General features: G+C 38.4%; 1 protein-coding gene across 1 annotated transcript; it reads right to left on the bottom strand.

Annotated features, from left to right (window-relative positions):
* Nucleotides 1–939: 939 nt before the first annotated feature.
* On the bottom strand, nucleotides 940–13,583 carry LOC136415299 (uncharacterized). Its single transcript, XM_066399814.1, has 4 exons — nucleotides 13,249–13,583; nucleotides 13,062–13,200; nucleotides 2,470–2,589; nucleotides 940–2,003 (listed from the first exon to the last, which is right to left on the bottom strand). Exons 2-4 carry the CDS (start codon nucleotides 13,151–13,153, stop codon nucleotides 1,880–1,882), a joined length of 336 nt encoding a protein of 111 aa, XP_066255911.1. The 5' UTR covers nucleotides 13,154–13,200; nucleotides 13,249–13,583; the 3' UTR covers nucleotides 940–1,879.
* Between the last annotated feature and the right edge of the window lie 917 nt (nucleotides 13,584–14,500).

The following is a 14,500-nucleotide window of genomic DNA, read 5'->3' as shown; positions in this document are numbered from 1 at the left end:
TCCTCATATAATTGGAACAAAAAGCATCACTCCAGGATTATTGGATATTATAAGAGTGACCATTTTCTTCGCTTGAAGCTAGGATCTTGTATCTTGGAAATACGGTAATTGAATGCAAAACAATTATGTGCGCCCTGCACTTGCACAATGCCCTCTCGCTTTCTCAATTCCTCCGAGCCATCCTTCTCTCAAATCTATTATAATAATATGGGATGGTAATCTTCATAAACGTGAAAATTGTTCTTTTAGTATGTGTCTAGCTTAAAACCACCGTTATCTTGCAATTTTCCTTTATTCACCTCTTTGGCGCTGGGTCCATAACTTTTAAAGCGGTAGTTGTTCTGCACTTTTCCTTAATAACCATCAACACCCACGACAAGTGCAACGAAAAGAATGATTCAACGGGATGTTGGAAGACAAACCAAAGTGAACCGCTATACTAATGCCACTTCTGCGTTGATTAAGAAAAAGGAGCGTTTGGAGTGTGCCACTCAAAAGAGACAATAACTCCGGGCCGAAAAGCAATTGATTGCCGATACCCCAAGCCTCTCGACATTCACGATTTATCCCCCAGAGACAGTTCCGGGTCGTTATAGGTTGGAGTAAAAGGAAACCCGATGTTCTTAGTGAGTGGGTGCCTTGGCAAACCCTAGACTGTCTGGTCGTTAGAACATCAGACCGGATGTCTTTAGAGGGTTTTTCTTAAGACAAAAAAATAACGAGAAGAGTGATAAAAACTTGAGAATGAACGTAATTAATATTGCAATGCTGAACTTATGGGAGCTAATCTATGGAGGTTTCGGATGTTAAAAAATACAATTTAGTTCTTAATCAAGAGAGCTTAGACAGGAAACGAAAGATACGTCGACTACCTGCTTAGTTTCAGGTTTCTCAGCGTGCGATGCGCCTCACTCCCATGGGAAGTAAAACAAGTTGCCATTCAGTTTATAGAGCGGTTTTTATTCAATACAAAAATAAATTAATATAAATAAGTTAAAAAAATGTAAAAACCTGTCGTAACTAAAGTACAAAAATTTAAAAAACGTACGAACAACTTATACAACGTTCACCACGACTCAGGCATGAAATCCACACAATTTCTAAATACAAAAATCATTCTTAACTTTAAAAAATGATGGATTTGAAGCAGTTTAACGAACAATGAATGAATACACAACCACAAGTTATTGTTGATGAGTTTATTATTTTTGGATTTCTAAGTACATGAACATCGTTTCTAGATAGCTTTAAAATGTAAGTTACTCTTTACGCTACAGTATAGGTATTCTCTAGATTACAGACATGAAGAAACTTTTATATTTATCTTATATTTTTGTCACTGAACTGCTGGAAAGAAACCCAATTAAATGAAACGTATTTTGACTGAACTTGATAAACACAAATTAGGCGCTAAATCAGCCAACTCTAATTAAAGCTCAACAATTATGTATATTACAATGTGGCGATAAACTTAACTAAAACTCATCGAACCGTAGCAATAACTTACTTAAAATTAAGAGGTCGGACTAGACTTTTTCTGACTTATTTGACACGTATACTTAGTAATACTGATAAGTTAAATTAACTTGCCAAGAGGTGCTCAACCGACATCAAAGAACGATAAAAATTATTGCTGATATGGTCTGCAAACGCGCATTAAATGAGATTCGATATGGACTAGGAGCACCCACTTCTGAGGCATAAAAGCTCTTTCTTAGGGTTGCGACAAGAGAGTCTGGAACTCATACAAATTAAATTGGTCTAAAAACATTCTCACAAAATCTTCGTCTAAAATACGTATCGTTGAAAAGGAAACTTGAAGGGAAATTAAGTATCCATGGCCACAGTGTTTTATTATTAGTCGTTTTCATTGTCAGAATTACTTGTAATCGAAGACCAATTCCGGAAGGTTATTCCGATCGTCTCGAGGGTCCCCTTGATCTTCTTCCGAGTGGTTGAACAGGGCTTCCAGGAATCTGGATTGCGATCTGCGTTTGCGGCCACTGCAACGAAGAACGATTATTTTAGTTCAACAAGCTGGAAGATATAACGAGTTTCAAATTGTTTAATTGACGCAATTAGGCATCGAAATATTGTAAACTTATCGGAGACATAAAATAAACATCGAGATACTTTTGCGACTATCTATGCAGTAAGACTAGAGTGATATTACATTTTCTTAATGCGGATTTATGTTAGCGCGAAACTTGTTCCAAATTATTATCGGAAGCGTGTAAGTACGTAAGTAGTTCGATTTCGAAATCAGCATTAAATTCAAGGGATATATTGTTTATTAATCTCCCAGGCAATATCGCCAGTGCGGCAATGAGGTGACAATGCCACGCTTAAGCTTTGTCCCCTCCCCGACCGTAGGAAATTCTCACTGACGTTAATGAGCGGCTTTACATCAACATTTATCTTCCTTCCATCTCTCAAGATGTGAGGCTTTTGCCATTAATTAATACTCACATTCTCTCAATGTCGTGGATGCCTCCTCCCACCGGCAAGGTGATGGCGTATCCCTTCATTTGAGCAAGTTCATTACGAGTTCTTACATCATCAAAGCTGGTGCTCGATATTCGCTTCACCCTGGAAAATGGAAGAAAACAGCGAATTAGCACTGCTATACCATCGACTTTTCGTTTACCCCGGCAAGGGCACGATAATTAACGCGATAAATTCGATGTCCTACAATTTGTAAACAAGGGAATGGGATAAACGAGGTGTTAAAGAAAATTAATGAATTGTCATAGTAAGTAGTTCACTGAGCCTTATGTGGCTGACGCCCTGAGCTGTTGCACCTACTCACAAGCCCATGGTATGATTAATAATGTCATCAATCTTCTCAGCCACCCTTAACAATTTACCCAGATATTCCAAAGCGGCGATTACAATATTATTAAGAAAATAATAAATGAGCGAAAGGAAAATAATTAATTTCCCTGGTTAACTTGCATATTATAAAGATTAATTTTCCTACAGGTCGTTTCCAGTCAACAGTGTTTTAACAAGACATTAAAATTCCTGCCCACCGGCTTGATGTCCCAGGTGGGTTAATTTTATTACTAGCAGCTTCTACTTAAGGATTACCGTAGTCGCTTTCATGCCCTCACGTTATGTAACGTTTTACAGCCCTTTAAAGCTATCCGATTGCCGGTTTTAGGTCATATCGCTAGAGCGTTTTCAATTTATGCCCTTCATTCATTAACGAAAATTTTCATCAGCTTGTTTCTGGTTCGAGGTAATTGAGTCGGAACTGGGTGTATAACAAGAAAATTCCTTCGAGTTTTTAGATTAAAATTATCGGATGAGCGGTTTTGTGGACTAAGATCTTCCCGAGATAAATTCGAAAAAGTGAGACAAAGGGATGATTGCACATCGACTGCTTCCCTACAGAACCCCACCGAAGGAGGACGAATGCCACAGCAAGAAGATCTATAAGTTGTTGGAACTGTAATCGCTCAATTTTAAAGAGGAATTTACAGGCTGCAGCAAAATAATAATCAATTTTCTTGGAGACTATTTCACAGGCAATTTTCCAGTTGGGAGATTAATATCCTGCAATGGCATGTTTCGTTAAATATGCATAGTCTCATATTATAATTGGAAATTTAATTTTCAATCATGCCTCCATCGTTCCGGCTTCTTTCAGGCTCATAAGAACGGTGTTAAATAAGAGGCGCATTTATGGTGCATTTGAAATGTGAAATGCGAGCTCTGTTGGAGCCCTACTTTTGTCTGTCTTTGTGGTTCGATTCAATCGATCAACTGCTGTCCATCAGGAGCTCATTTTTGGGCATGAAACCGCCTCGTTTTTTGCCAAAAGTGTTCGATGAAATTTGGATAAGTTCGAAGAAAATTGATACAAAGAACTTCTGCTGATTTATACGAAAATCAAGTTCGTTTACGCTTTGAAGCACTTTAGCAAAGATGATTTATTATACCATAACTCTATTAAAGTTTTGATTAAGATGAGCAATCTTTCGGGTTCTTTTACAAACACTATATACATTTAGAATGGTGGGGAAATCCGCCTTTTTCCCAGATAGCTCCCAGGCCCAATTGTATACCTTCAATTTAAACTCTGCATGCGGCTAAATTGGAGATCTTGATGGATAGCAAATGGAATTTACATTAAATCTGAGACTCAGTCTGCAGCACACATTTAAACTGGAACGTGCAACTGAGCCTAAGGCCGATTTTTGCGTGATAAATTAAATTAGGTTTTCCGCAGCCCTTCCCTCTCGTACTTAACGTGTATAAGCAGCATATTGACATCAACATAACATTAACAAAGTTCTTAGGTGTAACATAGATGCAGGAGGGAAAATCTTACATAACTTAATCCGTAATGGAATCAATGGACCCAACTGCCATCTGCACCACTTCTCCTTAAAGTTAAGTTAAAATGGGTTTTAAAGCTTCCCATCATTGCGGTTAGAAACACAACGATTTCTCTCATTGCAAGATCTTAGGCTATTTTGTATTCCAGATTTAAGAGGAGGTGGGTCCAGGGAACTGAATTGACTTGGTGGGTTCCGCTGCGTGGCGATGGACGAGTCTTGTTTGGGCACACAGGACCTGGATGAAAATTCCATGGATCGTCATCATATTTTCCTGAATCATTCCTTCAAGTCCTGGATAAGATTTTCTTCGTCACTTGAAAAGTTCACATTCGCACCCAGATAGTAAGGGTCAGGACGCTCTTCTCTTGGGAAGTTGATTCAAGGACGGAGCTTAATGGCAAACCATATCTTCGCAAACCAACTCAATATGTCTCCGATACTAATTCGACCCTATTTGGTGCATATATGACCAAGGGTGCATCATCCGCATACTCGACAATCTCTAAATTTTCAAAGTTCACTGTTTTTAACATCGGATTATACTGTTAATTCCAAAGCAATGGCACGAACACTGAGCCTTATAGTATTCCTGGGGAGATAACAAAATTATAATTTTGGATGGCAGTTATACTGCGATCTCGGTGATGGTCTGTAATGGTATTTATGGGCATTTCTCTTTGCAATGCATGTCTTTTAAGATGCCTGGTGATCAAACACCCCCCTTCCCCCCTTTTTTTCCAGTCACCAAAGACGAGAATTGTTTTTAGCTTGTAAGCATATTGTGTTCTGGTCCTCTTAACCTACCGCCCAGACTTTTTTTGAGGCGAAAGGAAGAGAGCCTGAAGGTGTACTCACATTATCGGTTTCTTGCCATGAGGTCTTAGGAAACTTTTTAAAACTTGATGAGGAAAAGTGGTCGAGACAGGTTTTAACTGGCGGGTCCGAAGATCGCTAGTTGCATGAATTAAAGCTGTCGCCGAAAAATCGGAGGAGCCACCCGTTTAGAGCGCTTTTGACTATGTGTGTGTTCTCTGCCTACTGAAGAAGTAATATCTGTAAGTGGTGGAAGAGGAGAACAAAGTTTTTTTTATTACATTCGAGCTGATGAAAACTTATTTTTAAACTCATAGGAAAGTTGAACATTCAGGAAGTTCGTATCACTGGAGCCTCTAAAGCAGAAAAATTAAATCTCCAACTCTACTTAGAGTAACCTTCTAACTCAAATACTTTGAGTACACACAAAATAAAAGTTTGTAATGTAATGTTCTTCAGATCAGCCGAGGTTTCAACGCGTTTCTCAATTATTCATAGAGCATAGCTCTAGTTTTTTTATATGTAGACAGCTGTCTGACCTCTTTAGGGCCAGCATCGAAAAACTTACTAATGAGCTAAATTGAAACGTCAGTACGAACGATACGGTACAGGTTTGGAGATACACTACATTTCGAAATCAAATTTGCCTTATTGAAACTCGGATGATAATCCGAGTACCTAATTACATTAGGATCAGCCAGCCCCATATCATGCCAGAAGTTTCCCTGTTGTTCAGATGGCCAGCAATAAATCAAGAGTCAACAATCTTATGGATCGTAAACTGGAAACAAACTGGAACAAATTTTGTGCTAGAGAGGGGTCCACAAGGAATTAAATTTATTAGCTGGTGCTTGGATTGCGGTCTCTTTATACACATACTCTTATTAATAAGTTACCGATTTTTTCTCGATAACGGGAAATTTTAGATCCGTATTTGAACAGAAAAACAGTTAGTCATTATTAAATACCTATCTCAACTTGTCGTAATCCTACAGCTGCTATCAGGAAAAAATCTGCATTGTATGAGTGAGCAAGCTCACCTTCAGTTAATCTATAAAACGATTTTACAATCGAGCACTGCAAGGTAAACATATTGGTATTCCGCACCATCGAAAACCTGAACTCTCAAAACTGTCTTGTTAGGACTAAAATACTTATTTACCTAATGAGCGCGAAAAGCGATACTTTACCGCACGCTAATTGCAGCTGCATGTCACTACAAGGTCACTTTTTGTCAACCAGAGGGAAGGGCAATTTTCATGGTACTTTGCCCTAATCAAAATCGTCTTTTTTATTACTGAGCTGAAAATAGTCCGCAACGTTAACGTTCACCTCTAAAGGTGAAAGGTTAAGAGTGACCATAACCCGCTATTCAGGAGAGTATTGTGAGAAGTCATGGCATTCATGAGAGTATTGTTGGGAAGAAGCCAGTACATATCAATGCTTTTGACAATGGCACGTGCTGCTTTGATTCTCGGGCGGTGAAACTTGTAACTACTCATTTGCGGCAAAGAGCTGCTTTCATCTTGCAAATGCATGCGGTAAAACCACTTTATCGCACACTCGCAGGAGAAAACTTTTAATTCCTCGACACTCGAAAAATGAATATACCGCACTCCAACTTTACACTGCTCAAAATGGTGGCTTAACCAAGTTTATCGTGAGCCGTTATTTTTAAGCTCCGTTGTAAATAATCAACGAAACGGCGATGGTTTGTATGTGAACAAAAAATTAGTTTAAAAACTTTGATTTTATGCAGCTACTTAGTCGAGTCTGGATTGGGTGACTTTCCAGGAAGTTGAGGAATTAATTTCCGAATTATGAAAGTAGAAAAGTTGCAGTCGGTGATGTGAGAAGCAGCAGATTTAGGTCGCTTTGAGCTGTGTTCAAGCGCATGCAATATTCAGGTAAAGGTTATGCTATTTTAAGAGCATATAAGTATGGAAATAATTGGAGAGCTTAAGCGGTTTTTTAATGAGTTGTTACATTCAAAAGAAGATGACGAATACAAGTAAAGCGAAAGTTATAAGAGTGTCAATAATATCTACCTACTTATTGATGAGAGGAAGCTATTTTTCCAGCCATGAAAAATGCGTAGGGAGGTATGTATAATATATACAGGAAAATTGATTGTTCTTTCTGTATGGCGTTACTAAGAATTTCCGGATTGTTTACATTTTTACTCTTGAGCGCTTTACTAAAGAGCCATTTCAAGTGAAAAATGTTTCTCATTTGAACGACATGAATGTGTTTTTGCACGTGAAATTTCCAGGAGCAGTTAGCAAACTCTGTAATAAGCAAAGGCCACAATGCGTATCCTTGATAACAATTTTCACATGAAAATAACGATAATAGAAATATCAACCAACGATACCTTATCTGCATTCATTATGGAAATATGCCCATAAATGATATAAAAAAATTGCCCTGCCCATTGCTACGCACCCAGCAATGGTCTCATTTTCTTCTGCCACACTAGGGCGGTGTCAAGGATTAATTGTTAACTTAAGCGTTAAGGACACCTCACCTGGAGGTGGTACCTGGTGCGACAGTAGAAGACAAGAGATTACAGGTGGCCTGGATGTTTAGGAGACCTCAATGGATATTCTGTTGGTAATGAACAAACTGGTTTCAATGGAAGACAGAGAACAGTGAGCAACTTGAAAGAGAACTTTACCCGAGCATTCCATCTTCATTTACACAACCACAGTAGTCGATACGTGGATGTTTTCTACAATGTTAGATCCATTGCATTCCTCAATTAGGAGACTGAGACCAAACGAAGAAGAATTGAATAGAGAACAATCTCGGATTCTATGCATTTTTAATTATTGGATTATGCAGAAAACCTCAGTATTACCTTTGATTTATTGAAGATCTATGGAACGGTAACACAGATCTTCAAGAATCGAGTCTGTAGGTGATTACTCTATGGGGGTAGGTATCCATAGCCAAAAATCCAATTGATTAACTCACCCGTGTAACGAGAGCTTTGAGGCAATTTTTAATGGACTCATACACATATGTATTTTAAGATCAAGATGAATTCACAACTGATTTGGCACCTTAATCCTACTTAAATAAAAAATCGTAAACTTCATAAGCTCCATCGACTTCGATAGCTCGCAATTTAATTCTAACTTGTGTCATAAGACTTGGGATGGAGACGCCTTCAATTCCATCGATCTTTCGGTAACCAAAAAATTTTCCCTGGATCTTGTCTGAGGCACACTGGGCGGATTAACGTTTTGGATCCGTGTGGGATGATGTGCCACCAGTCCCTTGAATGATAACTTTCCAGGATGTTTTTGCCCAATTAGCGTAATTAAATCGTTGTATGTATTTAGTGAACAAGAATTCACTTTTATGTACTGAAAGTTCAAAGAAATTAAAGTTACCTCTGACCAAAGTCTTATAAGAGCCCTGATGGCCCTCGAAGGTAATGGACCTTTATTGGTAATTTATCTTATATTGCGAGAGAAATTTGTTCACACAATATACAGGGTATAACATATCTTCATTGAGGTATTTCAGGGGATGATAGTACTCTGCAAAACAATAAAAAATTACTAATAGATCCTTGGTCAAAGATGCTGCATTGGCGACATAGAGGGTGGCAAACTTTCGTATTTTTTCCCAAATTTTGTGCTTTTCTCCCGTATGTCTTTGAGTTAATTTTTTGAAATTTTATACACCTATTTTCTTTAAGACCCTTTACAACAAAATGTCAAAATCGTCGGTAGCCATATACAGGGTCTGATATTTCTTGAGGTCACGTACTCCTTTATGTTTTGTATCTTTTTTTGGACCATTCACTACGGATTCTGACACCAAATTTAAATTTCTTTTTCAATAATTATATATATGCCACAAACGGTGCATTTTTGACTATGAGTCTTTTAGCATTTTTTTATTATTAGGTGTACAACTTTGCTTCCGCCGTTTTTGAATAGATGTATGTAGCGGTAAGTAATGATCGAAATAAATAACCCCATGTGGGCATGCAGGAGCCTTGGGCACCTGTTAACATAACCTCATAAAAATATTAGTCTATTTGTGTCTTCATCATAAAGTTATTCGCAATTGAAAATGTCAGTGTACGAGCCAAATTCTCGTCATTTGCGGGAGGTTTTACTTTTCTGCTTCAATATGAAGAAATCTGCTGCTGAGGCTCATCGAATGCTCTCAGATACTTATGGGGAAGCCACTATTAGTGAAAGGACATGTCGTGAGTGGTTTCAGCGCTTCAAGAACGGTGATTTTCACGTCGAAGACCAACATAGCGGTGGAAGAAAGAAGGTTTTCCAAGATGCGAACTTGGAAGCATTACTTGACGAAGACTCGTGTCAAAGTCAACAAGAATTGGCACAATCATTGGGAGTGACTCAACAAACAATCTCAAAACGCCTCAAAGACATGGGAATGATTCAGAAGCAAGGATATTGGGTGCCGTACGAGTTGAAACCAAGAGATATTGACAGGCGTCTGTTCGCTTGTGAACAGTTGCTTGCAAGGCAAAGACGGAAGGGATTTCTGCATCGTATTGTGACTGGGGACGAGAAATGGGTTCATTACGATAATCCCAAACGCAAAAAGACTTGGGGATATCCCGGCCATGCTTCCACGTCGACGGCCAAACCGTCTATTCATGGTTCCAAAATCATGCTCTGTATTTGGTGGGATCAACTCGGCGTAATATATTATGAGCTGTTACAACCAACTGAAACAATCACAGGTGCTCTTTATCGAACCCAATTAATGCGTTTGAGCCGAGCATTGAAAAAGAAACGGCTGCAATACAACGAGAGACATGATAAAGTGATTTTGCAGCACGATAATGCTCGACCCCATGTTGCGCAAGTGGTCAAGAAATACTTGGAAACATTGAAATGGGAAGTCCTACCCCACCCGCCATATTCTCCTGACCTAGCTCCTTCTGATTATCACTTGTTTCGATCCATGGCACATGGGCTAGCTGACCAACACTTCCGGTCTTATGAAGAAGTAAGAAATTGGATAGAATCGTGGATCGCTTCAAAAGATGTCCAATTTTTTCAACACGGGATTCGTATGCTGCCCGAAAGATGGGAGAAAGTAGTGGCCAGCGATGGACAATACTTTGGATCCTAAAGGTATAATTAGTTTTTTACAATAAAATCGCGAAATTCGGAAAAAAAACGGCGGAAGCAAAGTTGTACACCTAATATTTTGCAGAGTATTATCACCCCGGATATATTTCTGTGATTATATGTTACATTCTGTATAGTCCGATGAAGATTGTCCCGAAAGCTGAGATGGGAGGTGTTGCCTGCCCAGATCTTCTCAAATCAGTTGTTCGATTGATAATAAGAAAAAAATTCCTCAATTAATATTCATTACTAATTGACTCGAATTCTTGTTCAGCTTATTGAATAGATGAAGTATTATTTTCAGGAACGAAAACAACAATTAAATCCTAGTAAATGATGTAACGTAATTAAAATTACAGTAATAAACTCAACTCAAACGTCTTCAAATAAATAAACATTCTCAGCGAAAGGAGAATAGTTGATACGTTGATAAGAAGATGTTCATAGTGCTTAGAGTTCATATTGCGACAGAATATATGATGACAAAATGCTGATGAAAATTATATTCACATTGTTATCACTATCTTTTGCCAAACTATACGAAAACTTTGCTGCGGCTCTTCCCGTTTCTATGTGCAGCTTTGATAATTAATCCCCATCCTATTTACATATTTAAAAATGAGCTCGTTGATCTACATTATCTCCTCTTCATTCTTTTAAATAATCGCTAATTTTTGATGAAGCCGAGTTGAGACATCCGATTTCCCACTCTCTTAAAGATGATTTTCCTGAATTCTCACATTTGCGTTTCTTCACAAAGAACTTTCGTACTTTAAAGTTCGTGATGTGTTAAAAAAATCATTTCGTTGAAGTTAATTTTTTTCTCGATCGTAGCTCTATTTTAGATTCCCATGCGCCAGATCGGACCTCGCAGGTAGAAGAGGTTTTAATGAACGATAGTGGGAGATTCTAAGGTCATATCTGAGGTTTCCATATGAGGACCCAATAGAGAATGTCCCTAGTGGGACAACTGGCATGGATACGTGGTGAAACCTCCGTTTTTGCTAAGGCGATTCAAGGTAGGTTTCTGTGGAAGGAAGCGCAGGGGCTTCATGGGAAGTGTATGGGGTGCTGAGCTATATTCTGCTTTTTTGAAGAATTTTCAGAAATTTATAACTTCGTTAAACTTCTAGAATTTCCAACTAAACACTTAATATTTTTGCGTCTTTCGCAGTTTTCTCCTTTTGCTTACCGTGTTACATTTCACATTTTATAGGAACCTTCCTATGAACATGAAGGCGAATTCGTTAATGTCCACTAAACATAACTACTTAATTACGCTAATTACGCAAAAACTTTCTGGCATTAAAAATTTGCAGACGTTTATTTTATTAGCGATATTATTTTCTTAAAGTTATATTTGCCAGCTGCAGGTCTCGCAGGTATATTGCGCTATTAGAGAGTGAAGCAGGAATAAATTTCGCTCTAAATTCGTTGTTAAATTGCTTCACCTTAAAATGCATACGAAGAGGGGTCATGTTTTTCAGATTTCTATTAAAACGTTGCATTTTAATAGGTCGTTTCTCTTTTAAGGGATTTAGAAAAAGAAATTCAGAATTTTTTCTTTCGAGACTTATTGGGGAGTTTTCACCATGAATACGAGTATTTTTGCTTTTATAGTTAACCCTTATTGTAACGGCTTCTAACCCTCTTCATGGAAAAATACTAAGATATGTAGGTTCGAGATATATGCACATACATGCAGGTATTCTACCTCTTAAGACATATCGCAAAGAGGCCTTCCTCTCAGTACCCACAGGGCACAACTCGACAATGTGCAATGCCTATATCCGAAAAGCGAAAAGATCCTCGAAACCATTTCTGTAAGATAAAGAGGGGACGCAAACCGCATATTAACTAAACCGTTCTAACTTGCCCCTCCCGGCTCCTCGAACTAAATCACCTTAAATTGAAAAAAAATTGCCAATTTTTCCCATGTAGCTTTGTGAGGCACCTCTGAAGAGCATTTTTTGAGAACTCCAAAACCAGGTGTCACAAGCAGGAGGTTGACGTTTAAGGTTGTAAGTAGGGCGGTTGGTGAGGGAAGATTAAGTGGGAATATAATTGTGAAATTCCCCTCCTTATCGCGAAAATGATCTCTAGGAATTTTTGGATATTTTAAAATTGGAAAAAACACCCTGTATATAGGAGGTGGTACTATCGAAGACATAGTTCAGTTGGTACAAAAGTCATGGTTTAATCTTTTAATGAGATGATGAAAATGTTGGTTTTTCACACACGTAAAATGAAAAGTAACACCTTTCTCTTTTGGGAAATACGTTTTAATTATAGCGCAGCTTATTTTTCTATACGCGCAAATCACGACCTTCCGAGTCCTAATTAATTTCGCACACATTTTAGCAACATTACGAAATATTTGTAGATTTAATTGCCTACAATTAAATTGACTCCAGAAATATCTCATTGTTTGCAGGAACAATATTTATCTATGCAAATGCATTACATAAGGTAGGCGGGCATCGAAAGTAAAGCTGAGCATAAAAACGCGGAAAAAATATTTTTAAAACAAACGTAATGTTAATTCGACAAACTTCTCTTTGCATAGTTCTCGAGGAGGAAAAAATGGACATTTCTGCTAAAAATAGCTTTAAGCAGCAGAACAATTAGCCCGGCAAAATTGGTCGTTGACAGGATAGCGCGATTCCAATTTGCAATCCCCCGGATGTAAAAATTATTTATAATTGTTATTGACACCATAAAATGACTACATTCAGTGTCAAACAAACGCTAAATTTTTAATCGGAAATATTACCTGCTATTTAAATTCGGCCTAGCCAGAACTTGGTTATGCACGTTCAGGATGATGATCAGGACGAAAGCAGTGTTCAAAAGGGTGGCTTTCATCGTGATTGTATGGTGGTGTATGGTAACTCAAATTGCACCACAAATCTCTTCAAAAAGAAAAATTGAAAAGTTCTTTCGGCTCGATTGAAACTTACGCACGCACTTTCTAGCACTTTTGGTTTGGAGAAAAGTGAATGACAATTATCTAATGAGCTGAGCAAATAAAAACAAACAAAAGCAAATCGTCGCCGTCGGCGTCGTCGTTCGGATTGGGCGTCTTTTTTTCCGTTGAAGGGAAAAATTGTCGTTTGCGGATCTCGGTCGTTTCGCGTTTTCGAATGGCGCGCTTTCGCGCCAATCGCGATATATATATGCAGTTGGTACTCTGAAAAGTTTGAGATTTAGTGGGCTGGATTCTGTGACGTCCGATTGCGTATCAACGCGTCGGCGACGTCGGCGTCCATTTGATACGGCACTGAACGCGTCAGGTGGTGCCGTGGTGGCGCAGCTACCTGGCGTGAGCAATTGGCGAATCGTGATAACTAATTTCTAGGTGATCTAGGTATAGATAAACAGAACACTCCAACTGTATTGGTACCGCACGTATTTGGAATATTTTACAGCATTTCAGATAAACACTTGTGTGGGATTGGAACAGCAACGTCATCCAGGATACCAGACAGATGCCAAGTCATCCTAAGGACACCGGCAATATATTAGTACATAGTATTAAGTTGGCATTGAGGAAAGGAGGTAATTCTGGAAGCTCCAGAGGGTTTCTATCACTTATAAAGCTCTCACGTGCACCGCCCAAAGTCCTAGAAACCTCAACCTTTCAAGCTTAGGTGCCTGTAATAATGGGTACTGCCAGGAATGTAATCCGGACAAAAATCATGCATTCGCCTAAGTGTGCCAATGAGTGTCTCGTTAAAAAAAATGTAACAATGAGAAATTTTTGATGGTTTAAAATTTATTAGATGCTTCAAATTGACAATCATTTTTGAATTTTTATAATAATTCGACTTTAAAAAAACATGATACGCGTTTTATAAAGCTCTAAGAGGTTGCTTCGCTCATTACTTCGCAAACTTGAGTTCGTGCGCCAATACAGTGTCTTATAAAACTTGTATCGTAGCATGTTTACGATCATATGGATCCCCGATGGGACACGGAATAGTCTCACGATGGCCCTCGTGTGCCACTTGTGATTCACACCTAAATTCTGTTTCTTTAGGACTTAAAAACACAGGCAAATAGGAAAAATCTGAAAGTGGAAAGAAAAACTCTTGACCTGCAAAGATTGCAAATGCAAGATCAGTTCTCTATGAGAATATACCCGCACTTCCCCAGTTTATTAATGTACTATTTTGCCCTGACTGGGACTGCCCTACCTCCAGATTTGAGTCA

Source organism: Euwallacea similis, chromosome 19, assembly GCF_039881205.1.
Source record: "Euwallacea similis isolate ESF13 chromosome 19, ESF131.1, whole genome shotgun sequence".
Classification (NCBI taxonomy): domain Eukaryota; kingdom Metazoa; phylum Arthropoda; class Insecta; order Coleoptera; family Curculionidae; genus Euwallacea; species Euwallacea similis.
The sequence above is the reverse complement of the archived record's forward strand: the minus strand, read 5'-3'. Positions and strand labels throughout refer to the sequence as shown.

Coding starts and splice junctions, on each gene's coding strand:
- LOC136415299 (XM_066399814.1), bottom strand. CDS start 13,153: ATGAAAGCCACCCTTTTGAACACTGCTTTCGTCCTGATCATCATCCTG. Junction 2,590..13,061: donor AGGCCGAATTTAAATAGCAG/GTAATATTTCCG, acceptor TCCATTTTCCAG/GGTGAAGCGAATATCGAGCA. Junction 2,004..2,469: donor ATCCACGACATTGAGAGAAT/GTGAGTATTAAT, acceptor TCTTCGTTGCAG/TGGCCGCAAACGCAGATCGC.